Here is a 24,961-nt window from a genome sequence, read left to right on the forward strand (position 1 = left end):
TGAATTCCTGTGGACATCTGTTTTCTGGCTCATGGACATTTGTTATTTTAAGATTGAGTTTTTAAATGTCAATCCACATTAACTGGGTTACATATTAACCTTCCACAGCAAGGAACATGAGGAATGGAGATGAATCCAGTTTCCACCAGGATTTCATTATCTCCTATCCGTCTTTGCAACTCCAACTAGGTATCAGGTGAATTAAGGGGAAAACCAATTTCTACATCCCTTGGATGTGATGAAATTGATTATCCTCAGGCAGAGCAAAAGAAGACAGAAAATAACAGGTGCCACTTCACATCTGCGTATCTCTCTACCCTGAGATCTGTTTATTTGTACCAGTTATTGACAACGTTTTTGTATCACACAAAAAAGGTTTTTTTATTGAGCTTCAAAAGTAGAAACAGGATGCATCTGTTTCTAGGGAAACCTGAGCTTGGAAACTGTTGGGTTTTGAATCACAGAGTGCATTCCTACACACATGGTGGCCCATTGTACAGTGACATCCCTTCCTCTTCATTTACCCTATCCCATTTAAAAAAATTAATGCAACAATGGGAGATGATTGTTGATGCTCATTATTAAATCATTTATTCATCCCACACAATGATTCAGAATTATTCATTAAACTTGCTGGAAGGAAGCAGGGTTCTGCCTCCATAATGGCTTGGGGAGGGATGTGTTCTTTAAAAGGATATTTTATAACAACACAATTATCATAATTAAAAGCTACCCTGATAGTCTGATGAGTGGTTGACATATTTTTGAGCACTGGCATTTCAGCACAAGGAGATAAATGAGACTGAAATGGTATTAGGGGATAATACTGCTGTGGGCAACTGAAGGCAACACTGAATACCATCTGCTATCACCACCTCGATTCTATCATGGTCTTTAAGTTAATGAATTTACAAAACATCAGCTGAACTTTGGCTTTCCACAGTAAGTTCTAATTCTGTTGCTGTTTCCCCAGATTCTGAGCCCTGGATGTGCATGTGCCCACGAGGGCGCGCTCACTTGTGCCTCCCAGCCCAGCAGGTCATAGCCTGTGGCCCCTGCATCAGCACCTAAATGGCATCTTTCCGCTCAGGGTGCTCAGTCTTGTTCTGTGTCTAAAGGTCACTGAGCAAAGGGCCTGGCTTGGCCAGCCATTCAGACAGGCAGGGGATGGCAGGAAGGGGACCCACTTCGGGCTTTTCCTGTACAGCAGGTTCAGGGGAAGATTCTAAGGCTTAGTGGCCAAGACGAGGCAGCTTCTCATCCCCAAAGGCGGTGCCTGGGGGAGAAGTGGGGAGGGGAACACTTGGGCGGGGGGGAATAGATGTCTGAGTGGCCCTTGAAGGCCCCAGGGTGGACGCTGGTAGAGAGATGCACACAGGCTTCTCCAAGACCAGGGAGGCCGTGGGACAGGACTGAGAGTCTGGAAACACCTCAGGAAGCTGGGCCAGAGCTCTGTGGGGGCCCAGGCTTGCCTATGCCTTGCTGAGCCCAGGATGGGGCTGCACAAGAAGTGAGCATGTCAGTCTAGCTGCAGGAACGTGAGCCAGCATGAGCCTTCCTCACTCTGCAAGCACTGGTGGAAGGTGGCTGTGACTGACTGCCTGAGCTGGCCTCCCAAGCACAGAGGTGAAGGGACATCTGAGATAGAAGGCTGCCTGGAGCGCTGACTGCCCAGGGAGGCATTCGGTGCTGGGGTTGAGATAGCTGAGGAAGAACTGGGTAGGGGCTGTCACACCAAAGGGACTGAGTAAGCTTGGCCGAGTGCAGGGAAGAGGCTGAAGGAGGCAGGGACTCTGGGAAGGGCATGGACAGGCGCTGGGCCATGTGCTGGGGTGAGGGGTTCCCAGAGAGTCAGGCTGTGAAGCTGTACACCCCCATGGCTGCTGGGTGGTGAATACATGAGTGGAAAAGTGAGCCCGGTTCAGAGCTGACGCTGGGACCAGATGAACATGATGGCCTGAAGAAGTGACCCGGCTGGAGAGATGAAGGAGGGGGAATTAAAGGGACTTGGAATGTCAGAGCTCCCCTCATGGTCCCTACTGGATGCAAGACCGTCCAAATGCCAGGGCCTGATGCCTCGGAAGAGTGGACCAAGGACCCCCTCTGCTATCTAGTGCTACCAAGCCACCTCCTGATTACGATGTGGCTTCCAACATAGCCCCCTACAGGAGAGGCTGCTATGTGGCTGGGGATAGGGCTCCATCTTGCCCTTGTTAGCCCACAAGCACTGAAGTTGTGGTTATTAGCCTCTGTGAGCTGGGGTGACTGGCGTCCACCTTGGCAACGCACACCAGCTCTGGGGTAGGGGGCGGAAGACTGTGGTCTGGACATTTCATTCCTCTCTGGGGCTCTTGGTGATGGCCAGGGGGGTTCTTGGTGATGGCCAGGGTCTACTCAGTATTGGGGTGCCTGTGGGCAGCACACACTCTGCCCTAGGATGGGAAACTCAGAACCACATGCCGCTCAAGACCTGGCTGTCAAGAACAGGGACACCGAGCAGTCGGGTGGCGCCTGCACTGATCACCGCTTGCTGTGAAAGGAAATCATCTTGGTGGCATTAAATGGCTTCCTGGCTTTATTCTGTTATAAAACAGTCACTGTGGCAGAGCTGATGCTGTCCTGACACTGCCTCCTTGGCATCAGAACAGTTTTCTTCACCAATTCAAGCATGGCGTAACATTTCAAAGGTCTTTAATAGACGCTTTCCAACTTCATCTCCATGGAACAGTTGGAAAATGTCTCCAAATATAGAAGCTTTTTGTAAAATGTCTCAAAAACACAGAAGGGCTTTGTATCTTTCATAAGTACAAATATTTAATACTCAAAGATGAAATGAAGAGTAGCAGGGTATTTTTTTAAGGAATGCCTGCTCCTGGGTCAGGTCAATGCCTTTCCCTCTCTCGAAACAAACAAGTGAAGATATTTACATTTTAGAATATTTGATACAAGTAAGCCTTGGAAAGATTGGAAAGGAGGAACTAGGGCCAAGGAGAGATTCACAACAGTTGTCAAAGCTGGAACCCTGCCAAAGCCCTGGGGTAACTCGGGGAGTTGGCTGACGTTCTTCCTCTGGAGAAGGCCCTGGAGGGACTCCCAGGAGGAGAAATTAGGCCAGGGCTAGAGTCACCAAGTAAATCATCCTTTGGAAGCTGAGGTCTCACCTTCAAAAATGGGGTGTTCGATCCTCAGCACCACATAAATAAATAAAGAAATGTGTCCAACTACAACTAAAAAATAAAAACTTTAAAAAATGGGGTGTCTTCATTTTGTGTGTGCAAACGCATGCTATACGTGTGAGGGACTAGGAGTCTACAGCAGGGTAGACTATACCATGCGCCTCTCTTTACCCTGACTCAGGAAGAGAATGCCATGCCCCTTGTCTGGGGCAAACTGATGGGCCCTTAGACCTGCTCACCAAAGCCTCATCTCAGGACTTCCTGGGTTACACTGTGGGAGCCTGACTCTTAAGGACCACCTGTTCTCCAGGTAGTCTCTGCTTCCCAGAGAAATGAAGGAAGATGGCCCTCTCCTCCACCTCCTGAGGCATACCATTCCCCATGACCCTGCCTCCAGGAGCCCCATCTCCAGCTGTGAGAAGCTGCCACGTGCTGCTGTTTGGCAGGCCAGGGACCCTCTGGAACGCTCCACAGCCTGCTCTTCTACTGGCAACTGCCCTGTGGAGGGCGACGCCTGCTGCTCCTTACAGGGGAGCGCGCTGAGGCTGGAGAATCTGCAGCCTGACCACAGCCACAGCCAGCAAGTGGCAGAGCCTGGATGGGAACCCAGGCTCATCCACAGCCCTGTCCCCTCTCCCCTCTGCCAGGCCCTCTCCAGCCCTTAGGGCCTACCTGCTTTGGTGAACTTGTCTGCCATCTCCTTCCGCACAGACCTGGTGAGGTTGAAGTAGTCATCGTCCTCGTCAATGCTCTGTAAGAACAGCGGGATGTGCTGGAAGATGATGGCGTGCTGGCACTTCTGCTGCACAGCGAGGCTCAGCTGCTGGTCCAGCCACAGGTCCTGGGCCTGCTTCAGGGCAGGGCAGCTGGAGGCGTCATACAAGAGCTGGGAGTTGAGTACCAGGAACAGGACACCCCCGACCCAGAAGCTGAAGTAGTCATCACCCCAAGTCTGGCAGAACTCTTCGATAGTCTCCGCCGTGGGGACATTGCCCACGTCATGGTTGCCACTGACGAAGACCAATGGGATCGCCCTGTCAATGGCTCCCAGAACTCGCTGAAGGTCCTTGGTCTGCTCCCTCTGGAAGGGCATCCCTGGAAGAGTGAAGGCCACATCCTGAGCTGGCTGGAGACTACTGAGGTCTTTACTAACATACAACTAAGCCAGAGACGAAGTCCAGATTCACCTCACCAGGCACATGGAAACTGCAAAGTAGTCACCTGCTAAAAGCAAATCAATAGGGGAGCTAGGAGTCCCAGTCCCTCCTCAGGACACCTCAGAAATTCAATGTTCACCTGGCCATTTGCCCCCCATTGCTAAGTGGTGTTGTGGAGTTGATCCTAACATTAAATATCAGTGAAGCTAAATTTCTATCTTTCATTTCTATGCACACTGAATATATCCCACCTTCTCTGCTACATCAGTGGAGCATCATGGGCATCCTGTGACAGTGGACCCAACCCTGAATACCAGTCCGGCACTGGTGGCTATGTAAGGTCTTCTTATCATCCACGTAGCCTTACAGATTGTGCCACATCCTCGTGGGAAAAATCCTTTGAAACCGAGTGGCTAGATTGATGGGAACCTACATCGTGCCAAACTCCCTGGACACAGGAAGAGGCATTTTGTACCCCACCACAGTGTGAGGCACAGGGCTCCACACCTCACTGTAGGGCGTTCTCTGCCCCCAGCACCCGGGAATGATTATTTTGACAAAGGTGAAAAATGTGTGGGCGGGCAGGACCTTCCTCCTTCAGACTGCTCATTTCCTTAATTTCTATAATAACCTACTAAAGCTTTCATAAATGGATTTCAGAATTTATCCAATTGCACATCTATTTTTTGGAGCCTCCCTGTGAATTCATCCGACAACTGTGCACTGAGGACAGGCAGTGGAGGCACTGACTTAGTGTGGGTGAGCTGGGAGTCAGCAGGCACAGGGCCCATCCCAAACCCAGAGTCAGACAACCAGTGGGGTAAATCACACCCATCTGTCTTTAGTGTTGTTAAGCATTATTGAGAAAAGCGATGAAGCAGGCAAGGACACACCTCAGGACCACATCAGTCCTGAGGATTGTGACTGCTGTCAGGCAGACAGCATAAGAAAAGTGACAAAAAGCATTTCCCTAAGGGGAGGAAAACCCACCAGAGAAAGGGTTACATAAGACAAGATGACATTAAACCCAATAACACTGCACGTGGACTAAACAGAAAGGTGGGGGCAGAGGGAGAGGATTGTTGTACATTTCAAAATAAATGTACAAATGTTTTATGAACATTCCCCCACAAAGAACCAATGAATGTTCGTGGTGACGGATATGCTCACTACCCCAATTTGGTTAAAATATCACAAGGTACTCTACAAAAAGGCACAATCATTATATCTCAGTTAAAAATAAATATAAGGGGGGAAAAGTCCTCACGAAGCAATCACAGCTATGACCACAATGCAGAAACAAAGGAACCGAGTCTCAGCAGTAGATGAGAAATAGGGTTCAGTAAGATCAGGAAAGAAATGGAGAAGGACAAAACTATTTTGGAAATGGCACCTACAAGGAGATGGCCGTTAGTGAGAGTTCATTGTCCAGGTGCTCTGAAAACCCCAGGTGAACTTGTGAAGAATGCATGCCCCACCTGGTGAGCAGCAAGCTCCCATATTTCCATGAAAACTCCTTAACAGTGAAGTTCCAACCTCCCGTGTCATTCCTCCTTTCTTTTGGCCTGTTGACGTGTATTAGCTTCTGAGAGACTCGGTTAAGTCACCACTGCAACTGTGGATCAATCATTCCTCCCTGTAATTTTGCCAAGTTTCATTCATTTACTTTTAGTTACAGTATTAGATGAAGAAGAGCTCAGAGTTTCAATACCTCACCAAAATGTTTTTTATATATAATCCTAATCAAATGCATAAATAAAGAAAAGAGAAAGAGGCAGAGCTATATTGATGCTACAGAAAGATCCTTAATATATATTAAGTTAAAAATATGAAACAAAGCAGAGTAAAATCACATGAATTTTTTTAAGGCTCACAGATATTTATGTACTTTGGATAAAAACACCTTGAAAGAGACAAAGGATCTAACTCTGGATAATTATGGGAAGTGGAGTGGGGGGTATGGAGACCTTTTATCTTTTTCTTCCCTCCTTCCCTTTCCCAAGCTTGTGGAGAAAAAGAGAGGGCAAGATGGAGAGAGGGAGGGAGGGGCGGGGGGGAGGAGTAGAAATGAGAGAAAATATCAGGGCTTTTTTTTTTTTTTTTTTTTTTAAGAGGTGTTTCTTGCCCCAGATCCTAAAGACTCAGAGGAGGTAAGCCACGGATCTCTAGGAACTATCTAGGAACTAGTAGAATTTGCTTGGGAAAGGCCAGCAGACCCACACTGCAGAAGCCTGCAGACCAATCTTCTCAGCCTGGGAGAAGCAGGTCCGGCCTGGCATGGGAGACCAGGAGACCTCTCTGGCAGTGGTGCTGGGGCTCTGCCTGTGGTCAGCTTCTGCCTTAAGCTGGTCCAGACTCCCCTGGGGTCTGCTGTGCCATGAACGATGTGGCTTCTTAGCTGAAACTGGACTGAGTGAACATCTGTGTTCACTCAGGTGATCCCCTGAGACACCACTGGGCAGTTCCTTCCTGTGCTGACCCACCTAAAGGGCACTCCATAAATTCAAGTAAAATCATCTCTCCTTTCCTTATTGTTTTTTTTTTTTTTTAAAAAAACACCCCAAAGCACCCCTAACTTCCAGTCTGACCAGGGGGTTCTGTGATGCTCAATGGCAGCTGATCCCCCTAGTGGTTATGTGGACCAGGTCCTGTTCTAAGACCTTGCTTGATGCAGGTGCAGAAGCTAGGTTCGCTGGGTTTGAACCCGCAGTCTGGCTCAGGGCATTGCCCATTATGGAATCCTGGTAACAAGCAAAGGTGACTTTTCTCAGTCACCTTAATTCACAGGACTCCATGATATTCCAGGGTGCAAAGATTCTCCCATTCCTTTCTTTCAAGGGCATCTGGGTTTGCATGTGAGTTAATGACCATAAGCAGGAAAGAAAGGCCAACTCAACACTCAGGGAGGAGCCTTGCCTGCGACGCACTCTACAGTGAGAGCTGGAAATTACATGAATGGGATGCTTGCTTCACATCCAGGAGACTGCTGCTCTGGGAGAAACCATAACACTCCAACCCATCGAAAACATGGAGCCCACTGTGTCTCCTCGCCCCGAGACCAGCCTTTCCTCCACAGCTTTGCCAGCACTTTGCATGTTTCCCATGTAAAAATGCTGGCAGTGGAGCCCATGAGACCCGGGCTTGGTCTCTGGCTTATGTCCCAGAATTCTGAGTTGAGTGGCTTTGGGGAAGGTCTCAGTCTATGTCCAATCATGTGTGAAATGAAGATGACAATTTCCAAGCCCTGGAACAGCCATAGGGTAGACCCAGATAATGTGTTCAGAGTTGGCTCTAAATAAGGCTGTGAAAAAACACCAGGTACCTCCCTCCCCTCCCCCACCAGATAGGACTCCTTCCTTTTATCACTGAGTGTGCATAACAATGAATGAATCATTCTGAAGGAATGAAAGCATTTCCCAGGGATAGAGATAATTTTTAATTAGGAATTTAGAAGTAAAGAAGTGAATTTTGGATTACAAAAAGCCAACTTTAATGAAAATACACCGTGTTTAACAAGCTCTTATTTGTGTATATCAGAATCTCTTTAGGGTCAGAACTATTAACACCACCTTAGCATTATTAACACAGCTCCTAGTGTATCTTAGTACAGCTTCCTGAAAACAGTCACAGTCTTGCACACGTGAGGAGTCTAAGCCAAACCTCACCAGCATCATGAATGGGAAGATGGGAACCTGGCCCAGGACCTGTTCCCAGCAGGCCCTGCGCTTCCCAGAAAGGAGACACACAAAGAAAGGATGGGCAAGGTTACAAGAAAGGACTTCCAGGAGGGGAAGAAAAGGATTTTCCTGGGAAGGTCTTTAAGGTGGATGAGAGGCCCTTGTCTAGGGGGTGGCTAGAGAACAGGGACCCCGATGTCAACCCCCTCCTGCCCCTGGTTGAGCAGAAGCCTGGGTGGGCTGACAGGGGCAAGCCACGAGGTGTTCAAAACCTTAAAACTTTTCTTTTTCAAAGTGTGATGAGATAAAATAGAACCAGGAAGCAGTGGCTGGGGTTGTGGCTCAGCGGTAGAGCCCTCACCTAGCACGTGCGAGGCCCTGGGTCGATCGTCAGCACCACATAAAAATAAATAAAGTAAAGGTATTGTGGTCCAACTACAACTAAAAAATGGATATTAAAAAAAAAACAGGAAGCAAAAATATTATAATAATTACAAAATATTCACATCATTCATTGACTGAATTTTAACAAGATATGGTATCAAGAAATGTATCATTTATTGCTGTGGATAGCCATTAAAGCACAGATTATTATTTTGGTTGTGTTCCTAATAGCCCTAATTTACACCATCTAATAAAATCTCTTACCATGGCAGGAAAAACAAATACCCTTACATTTAATGAAGGACTGTAAGAAACTCAGGACCAACAAACGGCACACTTGATGGTGTTAAGTCCACGGCTCCCCTCCCTGCCCAGACAAGGAAAGAGGCGAGCAGGCTGGCCCAGCACTCTGGCAAGTCCTAGCCAGTGCAACAATGAGAAAAGGCAGAGAAATTGAGAAGGAAGAAATAAGTCTAGCTACTCTGAGGACATGACTGTCTCCATAGAAAATCTGGAGAATCTCCAAAAACAAACAGGTTCCTAGCACTAGTAAAATTAGCTTGGATACAAGGTCAATATACAAAAATAAGTCCATTTCTATATCTTAGCGATGAAGGACTGAAGTGTATCTAGAAGAGGGCAGAGGACCTGCAGAGATACTTCTCCAAAGAAGATAAACATATGGCCAGAAAGCACACTGAGAGAGGCTCAACACCACCAGACATCAGGAAAACACATCAAAACCACAATGGGACCACCTCCCACTCATAAGGATGGTGGCAGAAAACAGCAGGTGTTGGTGACAACATGGAGAAATGGAAACCTTGGGCACTGCTGATGTCAAATGGCACAGCTGCTGAGGGACATGATGACAGTTCCTCACTACACCAAAAATCGAATTACCAGATGACCTGCACATCCTCCTTCTAGTTAAGTGCCTGAAAGAACTGAACAGGGTCTGAAGAGATATTTGCACACCTATGTTCATGACAGCATTATTCACAATAGCTGAACATGTGAGTAACCCAAGCATCCACTGACAGACTGCAGTGTGCATGTGAGCACATGTGCATGCGCACACACATAGGAAGGGAATTCTGACATATGCTACAACATGTACTTTGGATAATGATGTCTATCACATTCCACATCATTCATTGACTGAATTTTAACAAGTTAAATAAGTTAAATAAGCCAGTCACAAAAGACAAATATTGTGTGATTCTACTTTTTATATGAGGCTCAGAGTGGTTAAATTCAGAGAGCTGATGTTGGCTGTCACCAGCTTCAATGAAGGGAGGATGAGGAGTTGGTGTTTAATGGGTACAGTTCCCGTTTTACAAGATAGAAAGTGTTATGGAGATGGATGGGGTGAGGGTTTGCACAGAAAAATGAATATACTTAATACCATTGAACTGCATACTTTAAACTAGTCAAATGATAGCTCTTATGTTTATTTTATCACTGTAAGAGACAAAAGAACTGCCAAAACAAAACCAAAATGATGCACCTTCAACCCCTCCAAGCTGGGATGTTGAGAGCAGCTGCAGGCAGGAATGTCGGGAGGGTGGGGCAGAGTGAAGCCACACCCACCATCAGTCTGCAGGTGCTGCAGGACCCCTGGTGGTGCTCTTGGGGTTGCCATTTCAGGGTAAGAAGGGGGCCCTCTGAATTCAAGGACCATCAGTGGCCTTTTTGGGGGGAGAGTCCTCTGGGCACTATCCTCAGAGCTTCAGTTCTCTTGTCCCTAAAGTGGAAATCTTGTCACCTCAATTATGGAAATGCTGTTAAGACAAATGAGATCATGTGTTTAGGTGCTTAGATGTAGCTCCCCGTCCTTTCCCTTCCTAGGAGATGAAGAACAGGAGGGAAGCAGGTCTTTGGTTATCTGAGATCTCCCTTGTACCTCTCTTACTCTCTGGGTACTTGGTCCCTGGTGCTGCGCCCCTGAGCCATGCAGGAAAAAAAGGCACGCTAGGTGTGCTGATATCCTAGCACAGGGTGAGTGACATCAGTGCACATTTATCTGGCAGTCTGCCTGCTGTGGTACTTGGAAGGCCGTACTGTCCTGTAGACAGTGGAGAAATGGATGGAACAGGGCTAAGACTCGTGCCAAAGACAAGAAATTCCAGTGCCAGCCCAAGAAGTCTCTGGAAAGGGAACCCGTGGGGTCCCTTCCTCATGTGTAGGTTGAAAATAGAATAGTCAGGGCATCAACCACATGGTTTTTAGATCATCACCACAACTTTTAGGGGGCAATCAGGAAATATTGATTCAGACTTCAATAATCTCATTATATCCAGTGACTCAGCATTCCTAAGTCTTCACCCGAAAAAAAACATACATAGGAATGTTTACTCAGTAATAAAAGAGAACAAAATCATGGCATTTGCAGGTAAATGGATGGCATTGGAGAAGATAATGCTAAGTGAAGTTAGCCAATCCCCAAAAAATAAATGCCGAATGTTTTCTCTGATATAAAAAGGCTGACTCACAGTGGGGCAGGGAGGGGGAGCATGGGAGGAACAGATGAATTCTAGATAGGGCAGAGGGGTGGGAGGGAAAGGGAAGAGGCAGGGGATTAGCAAGGATGGTGGAATGTGATAGACATCATTTCCAAAGTACATGTATGAAGACACGAATTGGTGTCAACATACTTTATATGTGGCATATATACACAATGAAATATTACTCAGCACTAAAAAATAAGATGATCATGGCATTTGCAGGGAAACAGATAGCATTAGAGCAGATTATGCTAAGTAAAGTTAGCCAATCCCCAAAAAACAAATGCCGAATGTCTTCTCTGATATAAGGCGGGGTGACTCAAAATGGGGAAGAGAGGAAGAGCATGGGAAGAAGATTACCTCTACATAGGGAAGAGGGGTGGGAGGGAAAGGGAAGGAGAAAGGGAATTGTATGGATGGTGGAAGGAGACCCTCATTGTTATACAAAATACATGTATGAAGATGTGAGAAAAAAAAAAGAATAGCATTACCCTAGATTAGGTAGAGAGAAGTGATGGGAGGGGAGGGGAGGGGTTGGGGAGATAGGAAGGATAGAGAATGAAACAAACATTATTATTACTGCATGTATATATGTGAATGCATGACCAATGTGATTCTGCAACCTGTATACTCAGAAAAATGAGATATTATATCCCATCTGATTCAAATGTATGATATGTCAAGGTCATTGTACTGTCATGTGTAACTAATTAAAACAAATAAAAAAATTAAAAAATTAAAGAAAGAAAAAACCCCAGAGATATGAAAAATTGTGCTGTACATGTGTAATAAGAATTGTAATGCATTCGGCTGTCATTTATTTATTTTTTTTAATCAATTAAAAAAATGAACATTCAAAAAAAAAAAAAAAAGGATGTTAAACAGAACTATTCACTGCAGTGTTTGCTGAGAAGGTAAAACCTGAATTGGATTAAGTGTTGGTTCATAGGGAATTGAGGTTGTGTTCTTACTATGGAGTAATTAAGGGGCCCTTACAAGCAGGAAGTAGATGCAGAACCAGCAGCAGTGGGAACCCATGCATACTCTGCCCTGAGGGTGTTGGAGGAGGGGGTTAAGTGAAAACAGGAAGTGGTAGGAGTTGGTATGTAGACACTATTTTGTTGAAAATAAAGCAACAAGCTATTATGTTGAGATAGAAATAGCTAAAAAAAATAATATGGCAAAACTGTTCAGTGATTACCCACAGCTGAGTCGGAAGGACAGAAAACATTTCAGTTTCCTTTAAAGTCTGGATTTTTTATGAGCATAGATTACTTTCATAATCAGAAAAATAATCAAGACATCTAAAATAGTCACAAATGTGCTCAAATTAAATCTTTTTAGGTAAACAAACATAAATATAATTTTAAGGGGAACAAATACAATACAAATGCCAAGGCTGACGTGTAAATCCAGTTCTTCAATGTCAGAGAGAGAAAGTGGGGAAAGGAAAAGAGAAAGCACCAGAAAGGTGATGTTTGAACATTCACAATGACTAAATTCAATTAAAAAAATGTATAATAAGATTGTGCTCAGGACAAATTGTGTTCTTCTCAAACAAACATTTCCATAAAGATCTGAATGAAATCCAGCACTGAAAAAGAAAGGGCTGGCCTGGGTCTCCTGCAATTAGTTTAGTATTCCCAGTGGATGTGTGTGTTTTTAAATAATTTTAAATACTACTACTACTACTACTAATAATAATAATAATTATTATTATTATTACTGCCCCCCCCCTTAAAGAGTCTAAAAAAAATTACAACTTTTCCCTCCAATAGATATTTTTATAACAGCCTGAGATTTAACTGCACATACCACACAATTCACTTTCAAAGGGCACTACTCAATGGTATTTAGAAAAATCACAGCTATGGACCATCAGCAAAATCAATCACAGGACATCTCCAACACCCCAAAAAAGAAGCTTTACCCATCAGCACCATTCCCCATCCCCCACAACTCCCATCTCGCTAATCCCAAGTGATCACTAATCTGTTTTCTATAGATTGCCCACTCTGGACATTTCACAGAAATAAAGTCATTTAATACGTGACGTTTTGTGACCCATTTCTCCCTGTACACCACGTTTTCAAGGTTCATTTGTTGTCCCTGCTTCTTTCCTCCACTGCTGAACAATATTTACTATAAGGACATACTGCATTCTGTTTAGGTGATGGCATTAGGGTTGTTTGTATTTTGGTGCTATGAACAAGTTTTTGTGCATATGTGCACATTCTCTTGGTACACATTTAGGAATAAAATTGCTGGGTCGTGCTATAATCGTACTTGTCTTCCAAAAGCACCATTTTACATCCTACCAGCTTGAATGATGGTCCCAGTGACCCACAATCCACCAATACTTGCTGTTTTTCACTTGTTTATTGTAGCCAAGCTAGTGTGAAATGGGACCTTCCATGGTTTTCATTTGCATTCTCCAATGACAAATGATGCCAAGCATCTCTTACTGATCTTCTTCTGGAGAATGTCTATTCAGATCCTTTGCCCATTTTTAAATTTGGTTATATACCTTTTCATTATTGAGTTGCAGGTAAAGGATTTCTGAGTATTTTCTCCCATTCTGTGGGGTTGTCTTCATTTTTTTGGTTACTCGTCCTTTGAAACACAAAAAAGTTGTCAAATTTCATGAAGCCCAATTTACCATTTTATCTTTTATCACATGTTGAAATCTCTGCTTAATACAAGGTCTCAAAGATTTATGCCTATATTTTCTTCTTGTGGTTTTTTAAAAAGTTAAGATAACTTTTTAAAAGTTAAAATAACTTTTTTTGTGTTTATGTGGTGCTAAGGTTTGAACCCAATGCCTCAAACATGCCAGGCAAGTGCAGCCCTCTTCTAATGGTTTTATAGTTTTCGTTCTTCTGACACAGTTGGAATTCATTTCTGAACATGGTGTGAGGTGGGAGTCTCCACTAACTCTCTTGCCTGTGGATATCCAGTCAACCCTGCACTTCTAAGAAAGACCATCCTTTCCCTATCGAATTGTCTTGGCACCTGTGTCATCAATTGGCCCAAAAGGTGAGGGTTTATTTCTGGATTCTCAAATCCAGTCCAATGATCTTTATGTCTATCCTATGCCAGGAGCATACTTTTAAAAATTGCTAGAGACTTCTAGTAAGCTCCGAATAAGGAAGTGTGAGTCCTCCAACTTTGTTTTTCCCCTTCAAGTTTGTTTTTGGCTATTCTGGGTCCCCCATATGAATTTTAGGGTCTGTGGTAACTGTGGAATGGAGGTGTGCTACGATGGAGGCCCACCACTGAAAAAGCTCACAGCTTCTTAGGGCAAGCTAGCTTCTAGGACAAATTCTTATCAGAAAACTAGTGAAAAGTGCCCTGAGACATTCTTCAAGTACCATGATCCTGTGGTTCAAAAGGCAAGCTCCCTCCGTGAAGAGGATGATGAGGGCTCTGAAGTCAGTGGCCTTCACACTTCAGCCAGGTGCCACTGGAACCCAGGCACTTGTCCCCAACCCTTGACAGCTCATGGGTTCAGATCTGCACCGCCTCTTGTCACTGCAAGGGATTCTTAATCACTCATCTCTGCTGCTCATCCCCAAATGGTCCTCCATCCCAACCTGCTGTGCACTTTCTGAACCTCCAATCTGATCACAGCCAGTGCAACCACAGATGGGACTATCACACAGTGGTCCCCTGGGCCACCTTGGACTACAGCAAGACTGCAGTGTGAGAGAGGAAAAAGCTTCCATTTTGCTCAAGCCACTGTGACTAGGGTTTCTGTCACTTCAGATGCACCTGCAGCATTCTGACTGTTCTGGGCCTGGGCTAGCAGGGCTGGCCCACAGCCAGAGATGGAAGCTGAGGTAGGCTCCAAAAAATAACATCCTGACCAGAGCACAAGCCCTCAGAACGTACAGCCCTCGGTGCTGGGGCACCAGTGAGGAAGACTGTATCTTCTGAGGGCTCACTGGCTGAGGGCAGTGGGATGCTCTAGAGGGAAGAAAGGGAGAGGAAGGAAAGAGGCGATTTTATGGTTTTCAGCCAAGAGGTAAGAAAGACTGGAACAAGGTGTGAAACTAAGAATGGGAAGAAAGGAGACCACTGTGTAATCATGTGTAGGCTTTGCCCTGTTTGAGAAAACTCAGAGGATAAAAATACATAAATGTGAACAGTTGCTGTCTGAACATGCTGCTGGTGGTCAAGGGCTTCCGTGATTACTGCCCCATAGTCACCTCTTTTGTGTCTTCTCTAGAGTGAACCTCTACCCTGCTGTGAGATATGGACACACAGAATGAGGGGATGCTCAATGTAACACTGGGCACTTGGAACAGGCAAACACTGCTCAAGGCTAATGGCAGTCAAAGCACCATTCAGGGGCAGAGAAGTCCCAGGATGGTTACATGCAGATTCGCCTCTGGCTCTAGCCAGTCCCTCCAGTGGAAGGAACATGTGCAGTTCACTTCTGGTTAGGGCCCCTGGTGTCACTTTAAGATTCCATCACACTGTCTTCAACTCAGGCTGAGCCCTAAACCTTTGGCACCACTGGTGATCTTAGGGTTTTGTCTGTCCTGATTGTCTCACTGTGTTGCTCAGGCTGGTACTGAGCTCCTGGGCTCAAGTGACCCTTCTGCCTCTGCCTCCCGAGTAGCTGGGACTATGGGCATGTGCCACCATGCCTGGCTTGCCATTTGGGATTTTCAATGCATGACCTAATGAGAAGTCCAGAGGAGCTTCCCAGTTTAACTGCAGGTGTACTTCCAAAGCCAGAAGCAGGAATTAAAAGCCCCAGCGATGGCAGGCTGCAGGAATGGAGCATCTGCTTCAGGCTGGCGTTCACCTGACATGACCACTGTGTAATCATGTGATGGCCCTCTGTGAGGTCACAGCCACACCAACAGTAATTACCTCAGCTTTCAGGGAGCTCAAGGTGAACAGGGGAGCCAGACGTGGAAATGGGTGATCACCATGAGGTGCTGTCTGAATGCTGGGTGATGGGCCCCTGGGGGAAAGCCTGGGTGGGGAAAACAGCCTGCAGGAGGCACCTTCCCAGAGGCAACTTTCCCACAAACGTCAAAAGGCTCGGGAGGAACTAGGGCTGGCTGGAGAGGGAAGGAGGAGAGCAGGGCCTTTCCTAGTCATGGGAACAGCAGGCAGTGAGGGGACGTCAGAAGACCAGGGAGCCCTTGGGGAGTGAAGGCATGTGAACCAGGGGTGAGGGGAGCTGAGGTCTCTACGCATGTGCACTTTACAGCTGCAGCAGCCTCACTCCACAGGAACCTGTGTGGAGAACCAGTAGACAAGTGAGGAAACTGATGCATGGGCTGAGCATCGCATTGAAGGTCACAGATTTCAGAAAAGATCTGGCTGGATTTTAACCAAGATAAGGCCATCAGATAAAGTGTGGGGCACCCATTTTAGTATATCCCATGAAATATTGAAGTTCTTATATTATTTTCTAAGTCTACAGACCCTAAAGTCAGGTGCCAGCTTGACTGTTGTTCTCAGCCATGAATGGGAAAGGGACCATCTCCTGCTGGCACCAACAGCAGATACAAGGCCAACACCATGGAGTGGAGCAGTGGCAGTGAGCTCCCTGAGTTTTCTATAGATGATACCATTTGCTGGTGAGGACCTGGGGAAACAGGTGCTCTCTTACATGCAATGGGTGCAAACGGTTTCATTTATGCGAATGGTTTCATTTACAAATTGTAGCACATCTGAATGGGAGTGGGATGAGGGGCGTGAGGAAGAGAACTCATGGTGGCCCTCACATTCAGGCATGTGCAGTGCTGGTCCTGGATTTGCATGTCCCTGCTGCTGACGCCCCAGCTCTTCTCATCACACCTCCAACCCTGCAGCACATCAGCAAAAAGGCCAGTGGACACAGACAGGAGGCTGGGGAAGGAATCGGGCTGTCCATATGCTGGAATGCTACACAGCATAAAAGGCGAACAGATGTCTACACTAAGGGAAACAAACAAGATCAATATAGTGCACATGATTTGCTACCACGTATTTATGCACATAATACAAAGAAACACATTTATAAGTGTTAATAGCATCTCAGGACGGATGCCTTAAAACTGGTACTGTGCTGCCTCTGGAGAGGAAACTGGGTTTGGACAGAATATTATACATTTTTTTATCTTTTGAATTTTGGTTCATGGAAATAGATTCTCTATTAAAGATATAAACAAAATTATGAAAATAAAAGATATGGAGAAAAATGTGCTAATAATGCTAAGTAGTTTCTGGGGAGGACATCCAGAAAACTGGCAGTCGTCTTTCAGTAGAGAAATGCATCCAGGCGCAGGGAGAGGTGGGCTTGGAACTCACTGCCTACCCATATACAGGATCAGACATCCTCCCCCAGGCACACATAGGACCTTAAAGATCATACACACTTCATTACACATGCAGCACACCTGATGTGCACATGAATGCGTGTGCTTTAACAGATCCTGGAACTGGACAAAGCTGAGTGACTTCAAATAGCCCTGGACAAGCGTGGAGAAGAGAGGGTGGATGTCTCTGCAGAGCTCGTCATCTCTCTGCAGTGAGCTCTTGGTTTGCGACTGTGTGGCCTCGTTTTTTCTCCCCTGGGACTGGCTCTCAGAGAGATAATGGGTCAGAGCAGTGTGGACCAGGCTCTTCTCATCATGGCTCTGCCCACTGTGGAGAAGGAAGCCTTTGCCTAGAAATATAAGAATGACAGATGCAAGGAACTGCCTGTGCGTGCCTGGCTTCCAGGCCAGCAGGCCTCCTCCAGAGAGGGGCTCTGCTCTGTGTACCCTGCTCCCTCCTGGTGACCCAGGTTTCAGCCAAGGGCCTTCCTGTTTTCTGTACCTGTAATACAAACATGGGCTTCTGAATTTATACAGGTTCTGGGAAAACTTCATTTACAACTCAACACAAATAAGTCACATGTGGTTATTAGGATAAAAATCACACACCTGTTACATTTATCCATAGTTCAATATTTTTGGCCAAGACAGATGGAAAGTGAATGGCTGTGGAATGGAACAGGATGGCCACTGTGGCATATCACCAGGATAGTCAGAAGCAGTAGAGATGAACTCTTGGCTATGATGCTTTTCTTAGGATTTTAATGCACCATAATTTATGGTTTATTAAGAATCCAAATGGGTTACTTAATTTCCAAGAACATGGGTGTCCACATTACTGTCATCTCCTCCCACCTCAGGGCTGCATCTTCTGAGTGGAAAAATCAACATTATGCTCCACTTAAGTCTGTCTCAATCAGAAATATGGGCAGATACTGCAGAAACGTAGTGCTTACCTGCTAAGCACAGAGCACCACGACAACCAGCAGCTCATCTTCCCCTCCAGGGTGCAGGAGGGAGGACGCTGCCACAATTAAGGAATGCAACCCTCTTATAGAAAAGAAAGAACAAAGAAGGAGAAGTGAACCCTGTGCCTCTCTCCCCTCTTACCCAGCCCTACCTGGGCCAGCAATATATGGATGGCAAAACCCCACCAGCAAGCTATTGTTAAAAACAAATCCATCTCCTAGATCTTCGCCGTGTGTGTCTCCCTTCCCTATGGAGGGTGTCTAAACAACAGACACCACACTTCACAGTGTTATGAAGCCACTCACTGTTTCAGTAATAAGTCAGGGTAATTTTCCCCACAACAAGAACAAGCAAACTAATGTTCTCTGTAGCTAAAAGACAAGAAAGGGATGTTGCTTAGTTAAAGAAAACAAGACCTCTAATCCCGATTCCCTGTAGGCACAAGTACTTAAACGAGAACTGATGAGGATACACTCCACCACTGCCAGAAGACTTTAAATTAAATTCCAGGACAACTTTAGCAAGCAGAGGAACATTCGGGTGATGTGGTGGACTGCTAACGGGCCTCCACGCTTCAGAGGGAGACAGAATGGACTTCCTGGCCCAACATAAGTGGAATGAAAAAGAACAATGAAACTCAGGCCTATCGTCAAAGAATAGAGAAAAACCAAAAACAAAGGTGCTCTGTGTATGAGGCTGTGTGCCTGGGATCCTGTGACAAATAGGAGGGTCTCTTCCCCATGAAGATGGAGTGTGCACATGGTTTCAAACAAGTGCTTGTAGGGGAAAGACAGTGCCACTCGATGCTAGGGACCCCGAGGCAGAACCAGGTGATGGTGCAGAGCAAGCAGCCCCCCATCCCTGGGCTCTCCAGGATATACAACTCCACATATGGCTTACTAGGTATGTTTATTATGACCAAATGTGTCCCCAGCACAGGGGAGTTTCAGACACTGTGAGACATATCTGGTTTAGGGGGCCTTGCAGCAAGTGGTGATGGGGACACAGCAGCACTAGCCACCCAGCCTGCCCAGAGGCCAGCAGGGAGGTCAACCCTGCAGGAGGATTCAGGGTGTGAAGCCATCTTTGAGCATGCCCATCTAAAGGAGTGATGCTGCTTCTTCAAATAATAACGAGGCTCTACATTTTCGAAATTCACCATAATTCTGCCCTTGAGAATATGGGAATACGAATATATTAACCTGAAAAGGCTTGTCACCCCATAAATCATCTCTCCTCATAGCACCCAGCAGTATTAAAAGGAAAGACAAAGGCCCCCAAATTAGGAGCTGTATTATTCTCCTAGAGTAGTCTTCCCCTCAGGTGTACGGCACACACCTTGGCTCCTTGGGATGCAACTAGTCTGTCACAGAAATCACACTGCAACTTTGGTCGGCTCCCAGGCTGACTCAAACACACTGACTCCACCCACAGTGCAGAGGACACACTATTTCAACCTCTCGAAGGTCACGCTCAAGCTTCGCGAAACTGTCCCTGGCCACATTATTTACTTCCCCAGCAAAACATCTGTTATTATTGCCAGGTTTTGCATTTTTTCCCCTTTCAAACCTGCTCTTATCCACTAGCCTAGAAACCTAACCACTACATATACCCAGAGGTAGCAATGATCATAAGGGAATACAATGTTACAAAGGAGAGAAGTGTATTATGTAGAGTCATAAGTATATTGAGTGTATCTGACTAGAGGGTGGGTAAAGATGTGGGGTTAGGAAAGATAGTAGAATGAAACAGTCATTATTACTTTATGTATATATGTGACTGCACGACCAATATGATTCTATAACATGTAAACTCAGAAAAATGTGAAATTACATCCCATCTATGTATGATATAGCAAAGTGCATAAATGCATTCTATTGTCATGTATAACTAGTTAAAACAAATAAATTAATAAAAATAAATAAATTTAAAAGATCATACGCAAAAAAAAAAAGAGAGAGATAATTACGTGGTTATCTATGCTCAAAAACGCTGTTACGGTAATAGAAATAAAATGTACCCAACTGGTGGACTGGATTCATGAAGAAGCAGGGTTGCTTTGATTCTTGAGAACTCTAAGGAATGATAACATAAGCTAATCACAGTTTGGGTTTGATCAAGGGAAGCAAATAACCTTCATGGGTTGCTTGAAAATTCATTCCATAAGAATAAATATGACACTAGCTGACATTCATGGAATTCCCAGCACATGCTAGGCCCTGAGATTCATACTTTACTTGATCAGTCTGTTACTGTACAAGATGCCACATTTCTGGTTAACCAGGTGACTGGGGCCCCTCCTCAGATGAATTGCAACCAGGAGAGCAGTAGCATGGCCTTGCTAGTGGGTCTGTGGTACAGGATGAATGGATGAAGTTCAAGTGGATCTGAAGTAGAAGACACAGGGTGAGCTCATTGGGGTGGACCAGAGTGGGAAATGGGCAAATGTCCAGTCTATGAGCTCAGGAGCATCTTATAAAGGAACGTGCCCGTGTTCTGTCTCTGGAACCATCCCCCCACTGTGAACAGGAAAGGTACTGTGACTCCTCCTTGTCCTCCCTCCCTAGCTTATGGCCACCTCTGTAGTAAAGAAGCCAGGGGAGCACAGGGGTAGGGGTGCAGAGTTCAAAACCTGACCTGACTTTTGCATCAAGGTGCCATGATCTGTCCAACCCCCTCTCCTATTCCTGGTGAACCCAAACCAAAATGGTGAAGATGGCTCCAGGGGAACTCCTGGGACTGAGTTTGAGACGTTACAAGGGTAAAGGTTAGGGCATTCAGAGTTGCCTAGACTTAAACTTGATCAGCTTAAAAACCCACATGAGTATACTCAGAGACTTGTAAACTCAGGGAAAGAAATTTAGGAGAGAGAATCCCACACACTATGCCTTCAATTTGTGGTGTTTATAAGTTACTGCATTTGATAAGGGCATGGAATCAAAATAATAATTATGTTGGCAATGCGGAACACAGAAAACAGCCTCTGGATACGTGGTGAAGGGCTGAGAGTGTTAAGACCTTGTTTTTAAAAAGCCATTAAGCAGAAGTGACTCTGAGGAAACACAGTAATTATGTTTGGTGAAACTGGGAGGACTGAAGTCCACCTTAAAACCCTGAGGGGCTTCCAGTGAGAGATGGTGGGTTGAAAACACCCTCAGCTTTGCTCCTTCCATATCCTGCTGCAAAGGCAGGCAATGCTCAAGGACAAATAATAGAAGGTCACAGCTGACATAGGAAACAAAAGCCACAGAATCTGAAGACAAGGAAGCAGGTGGACAAGTGGTCACGGACTTGGCTGACTTATAAAAGTGAATATTCAGCTGGCAGCAAGAAAAATCACACATCAGCTGGCCTGGTACAGTGATTCTGGAAAACTTCTTGGCAATATTTACCAGACAAACCCACATCTTCACCATGATGCAGGAACTCCACTGCTCAGAACATACCCAAAGAAACCAGCACATAGGTCTAGCAAATGAGCAAATGACACAGATGACAATGTTCCTAGTGGCTTTATTCACAACCAGTTCCCAAAGAGGAGTAACAGATGTCCATCACTAGTGAGAAGGTAAATAACCTGATGCCTTCGTTAGACGGCACGTTGTTGGTTCAACTAACAGAACTAATTGCTGTTATGCGTAACAACATGAATGGATTTTAGATATTATATACTATGTGATTCCATTTTTATGAAGTTTAAGAACAAGCATAAGCAACTCACAGTGATAGAAAAGTGCCGGACAGAGAAGAGGCCTGAGGGATCCTCTGGGGCATGGCAAATATCCTGTGTTGTGTCTAAGTGACAGTTAAGGTGATCCCACCTGTTCAAGCTCTTCCCTTCAGACCTGGAAAATGAGTCCAAGATGGGCTGATACAGCATGTTGGCCTGACACTGCAGAATCTGGGAAAAGACAGCGACTTCAACCTCGCAGAGTATCACAGGATCTTGAGACCCTAAGGCACCGCGGGACAGAGGCCCAGAGTGTACACAGGGAAGGCCTTACCCTGCACTCCACGGTGTAGCCTTTTTTCTCTGCCTCCAGGGATCTCAGAGTCAAAGGGGCCAGGCCCAGCCTCCAACAGGAGTCCATCTGGGGGCTCTGGGGAACTGAGAGTCAAAATAAATGACCTAAAGATACCAGTATACAAGGTGAAGATCATGGGCATTAAGACCCCAATCTTGATGTTCTTTCTCCTCTTCTCTCTCTTTAAGTGCTACACTGACCTTGGAGCAAGCAGCCAATGATCAGTGGACACCTATGGAAAGTGTCCAATGTGGAAAACTGACCCAAACAACCTAAGTGGGAAGAAACAATGGGGGGAAGAAGAAAACAACCACTATTAACAGTCTTAGAGAAGAGCAGCACCATACCATGCTCATGAAACAAGTACAGGATGGTATTTTTAAAAGAAGTAATAAAAAAAAAAAACTTGGAAATTAAAACTATGGTAGCAGAAATGAAAGCCACAGAAGGCTTAGAAGATATACTTTGGGAATTATTCAAAGAGTAGAATGAATAAGTAAATGGGGGAAAAGAGAAAATTTGACAACCAAAGGTCCAACATTTTGAGTACAAGAAAATACAGCAAGAAAAAAAAAAACATGGTGGGGAGGGGGCGGAAATAAATGAAATAATGCAAAAAGATGTCCCAGAATGGAAGGACAGGAGACTAGACAGATCAAACAGACTCACATCAAGGTACGTCACAGTGCTATCTAAGCAGCCCAGATGCAATGAAAAGACCCAATGGGAAGAGGGAAGGAGGAGAGGGAACAGTGTGCAGGAAGCGGGAACAGCAAGTTCTGAGGAGCTGCCGGTTCAGGGGGTCAAGAGCACTCAGAAGTGAACGACAGGAGGGGCACAGGCTGAGCCTGGTAGACACCACCAGGGACCTGTCAGGATCCTGAGAGCAATGGCAGCCCCTGGTGGATTAAGCAAGCATGGATGCACTCAGGGCTGAGCTTTCAAACAACCTCTCTTTACAATGCTCTTATGGCCACAATTCTTTTGAAGAATGGAGAGTTAACAGATGGTATAAGGAGTTTAGCCTTGCCCTACTGCTGGATTCTGTGAACCATTTCAGGCTACAGTGACCACAGAGGCCACTGGGCCTCAGGAAGAAAAGAGGCAAGACGTTGGACTGGTGGCCAGATATGGAACAATGGAAGGGGCCAGCTGGGGACACTTTTTGTCTTGAAATTCATCCTCTAGGTCAGGGGACATTTGCCTGCAAGACTAAAAGATTTGATCATTTTTTTAAAATACAAAGGTGGCAGGTATCTTGCTCCACCTAGGCAAAACCACCATGATGACCATCGTGACTGACACTTCCAATGTGGAAATGCTAATGTGGTACCTGACATAGGTGTAACAGGGCCTGGGGCAGCACTTTGTGAATGTGGATTCCTCTTCCTCTTCTTCTTGGTACTAGGGATTGAATCCAGGGATGCTCTCCCACTGAGCTACATCCCCAGCACTTTTGATTTTTTACTTGGAGACAGGGTCTCTGTATGTTGCCCAGGCTGGTCCTGAACTTGCAATCCTGCCTTAGCCTCCCAAGACACTGGAATTACAGGTGTTTTATTCTTTCTTTATAATATTTAGCAATTCAAGGCACATGTCATGAACCCATGAGATAATCCCAGGTCCACCAGGAAAAGAGCCCAGCCAAGGACGGTATGTTCTTAATGAAGCAACATTATGCAGCTGTTCACAGTGATGCCTGTAATAACAAGGAGGTTTGTTTATGTTACAGGAAAAGCCGCAGCACACCACTGGAAATAATGCATGAATTCAGCTATGAAAAAAATCATAAAAATAAAAATATTAGGAAGGAAATACACTAAAAATGTTAATAGTTATTGCCTCTGGGTAGTACAGAATTATGAGTGATTTTTTTCATTCTTCTTCCCAAATTTCTTTCAATTGGGAATCTATTACTTTTATAATCACACACAAAAAAACCCTGCATACTATTAAAAAAACATGTTGCGGGGTTGAAATGTCTCTGAATATTTCGGCTCTCAGATGCATTAACTGTAAGCTGTGGATATGAATATAGATGATCACTTTTTCATTTATTCTGAAACAAGAATGCTGGGATTTTCCAGAAATAATAAAGGGCAAAAACTCCTGGCAAAGTGCTTTACCTCCTTACATAGGAAAAGATTATGCAAATTTGAGTCCTAAGAGTATGGCCTAACGGCTGGGTAAATGCTTATTAAGTAGCCTACCACACAAGTCCCTGTGCTAAAAATTATAACCCTGCTTGTACAATGAATGGCACTTTGTTAGACCCCCAATATAAAAATTACTCCAAATTATAGTCACATTATTTTTTTTTCAGTTGCAATATGATTAGTAAACTGTTTTGCCAGAACATGTTTAGAATAGAAGCTATAGTCTCACAGGCAAGCAATCATTTTCCTCTGGCAGGAAAAAGTCAAATACAGGAATTTTCCCACTTTGATTACAGCATCAGTGATAATTATTTGAGGAGACAGTGTTGCACCCTGGAAGGTTGGAGGGGCTTAGGAGTGCAGGTCTGGGTCTGCATCTTGGTTCTGCTTCTTTCAGAAATGTATAACCTTAAGCAAGTTATTTATTCTTCCTGAGGATGTGTTTCTAATTGTAAAAGAAGAACATGCCAGAACTGTCATAAAAATAACAAAATGTGTGTGCAGAGTGCCTAGGTCAAAGACTGGTTTACAATGAACACTGAATCAATGAGTGAAGGAAAATCAATCAAAGCAGGCGAGTCCATCTCCAG

At 45.1% G+C, this 24,961-nt stretch overlaps 1 protein-coding gene across 5 annotated transcripts in view; it reads right to left on the reverse strand.

The window, feature by feature from the left end:
• Nucleotides 1–24,961, reverse strand: part of Cpped1 (calcineurin like phosphoesterase domain containing 1) — a 95,270-nt gene that overhangs the window by 25,738 nt on the left and 44,571 nt on the right. For 4 of the 5 annotated variants that reach the window (XM_027940723.2, XM_027940724.2, XM_071605243.1 and 1 more), the window contains exon 3: nucleotides 3,849–4,271. The exons of the other annotated variant lie outside the window; for it this stretch is intronic. In XM_027940723.2, the coding sequence (XP_027796524.2) occupies nucleotides 3,849–4,271 (423 nt within the window). The remainder of the gene's footprint in view (nucleotides 1–3,848; nucleotides 4,272–24,961) is intronic. 5 annotated transcript variants of the gene reach the window in all.

Source organism: Marmota flaviventris, chromosome 19, assembly GCF_047511675.1.
Source record: "Marmota flaviventris isolate mMarFla1 chromosome 19, mMarFla1.hap1, whole genome shotgun sequence".
Taxonomy (NCBI): Eukaryota; Metazoa; Chordata; class Mammalia; order Rodentia; family Sciuridae; genus Marmota; species Marmota flaviventris.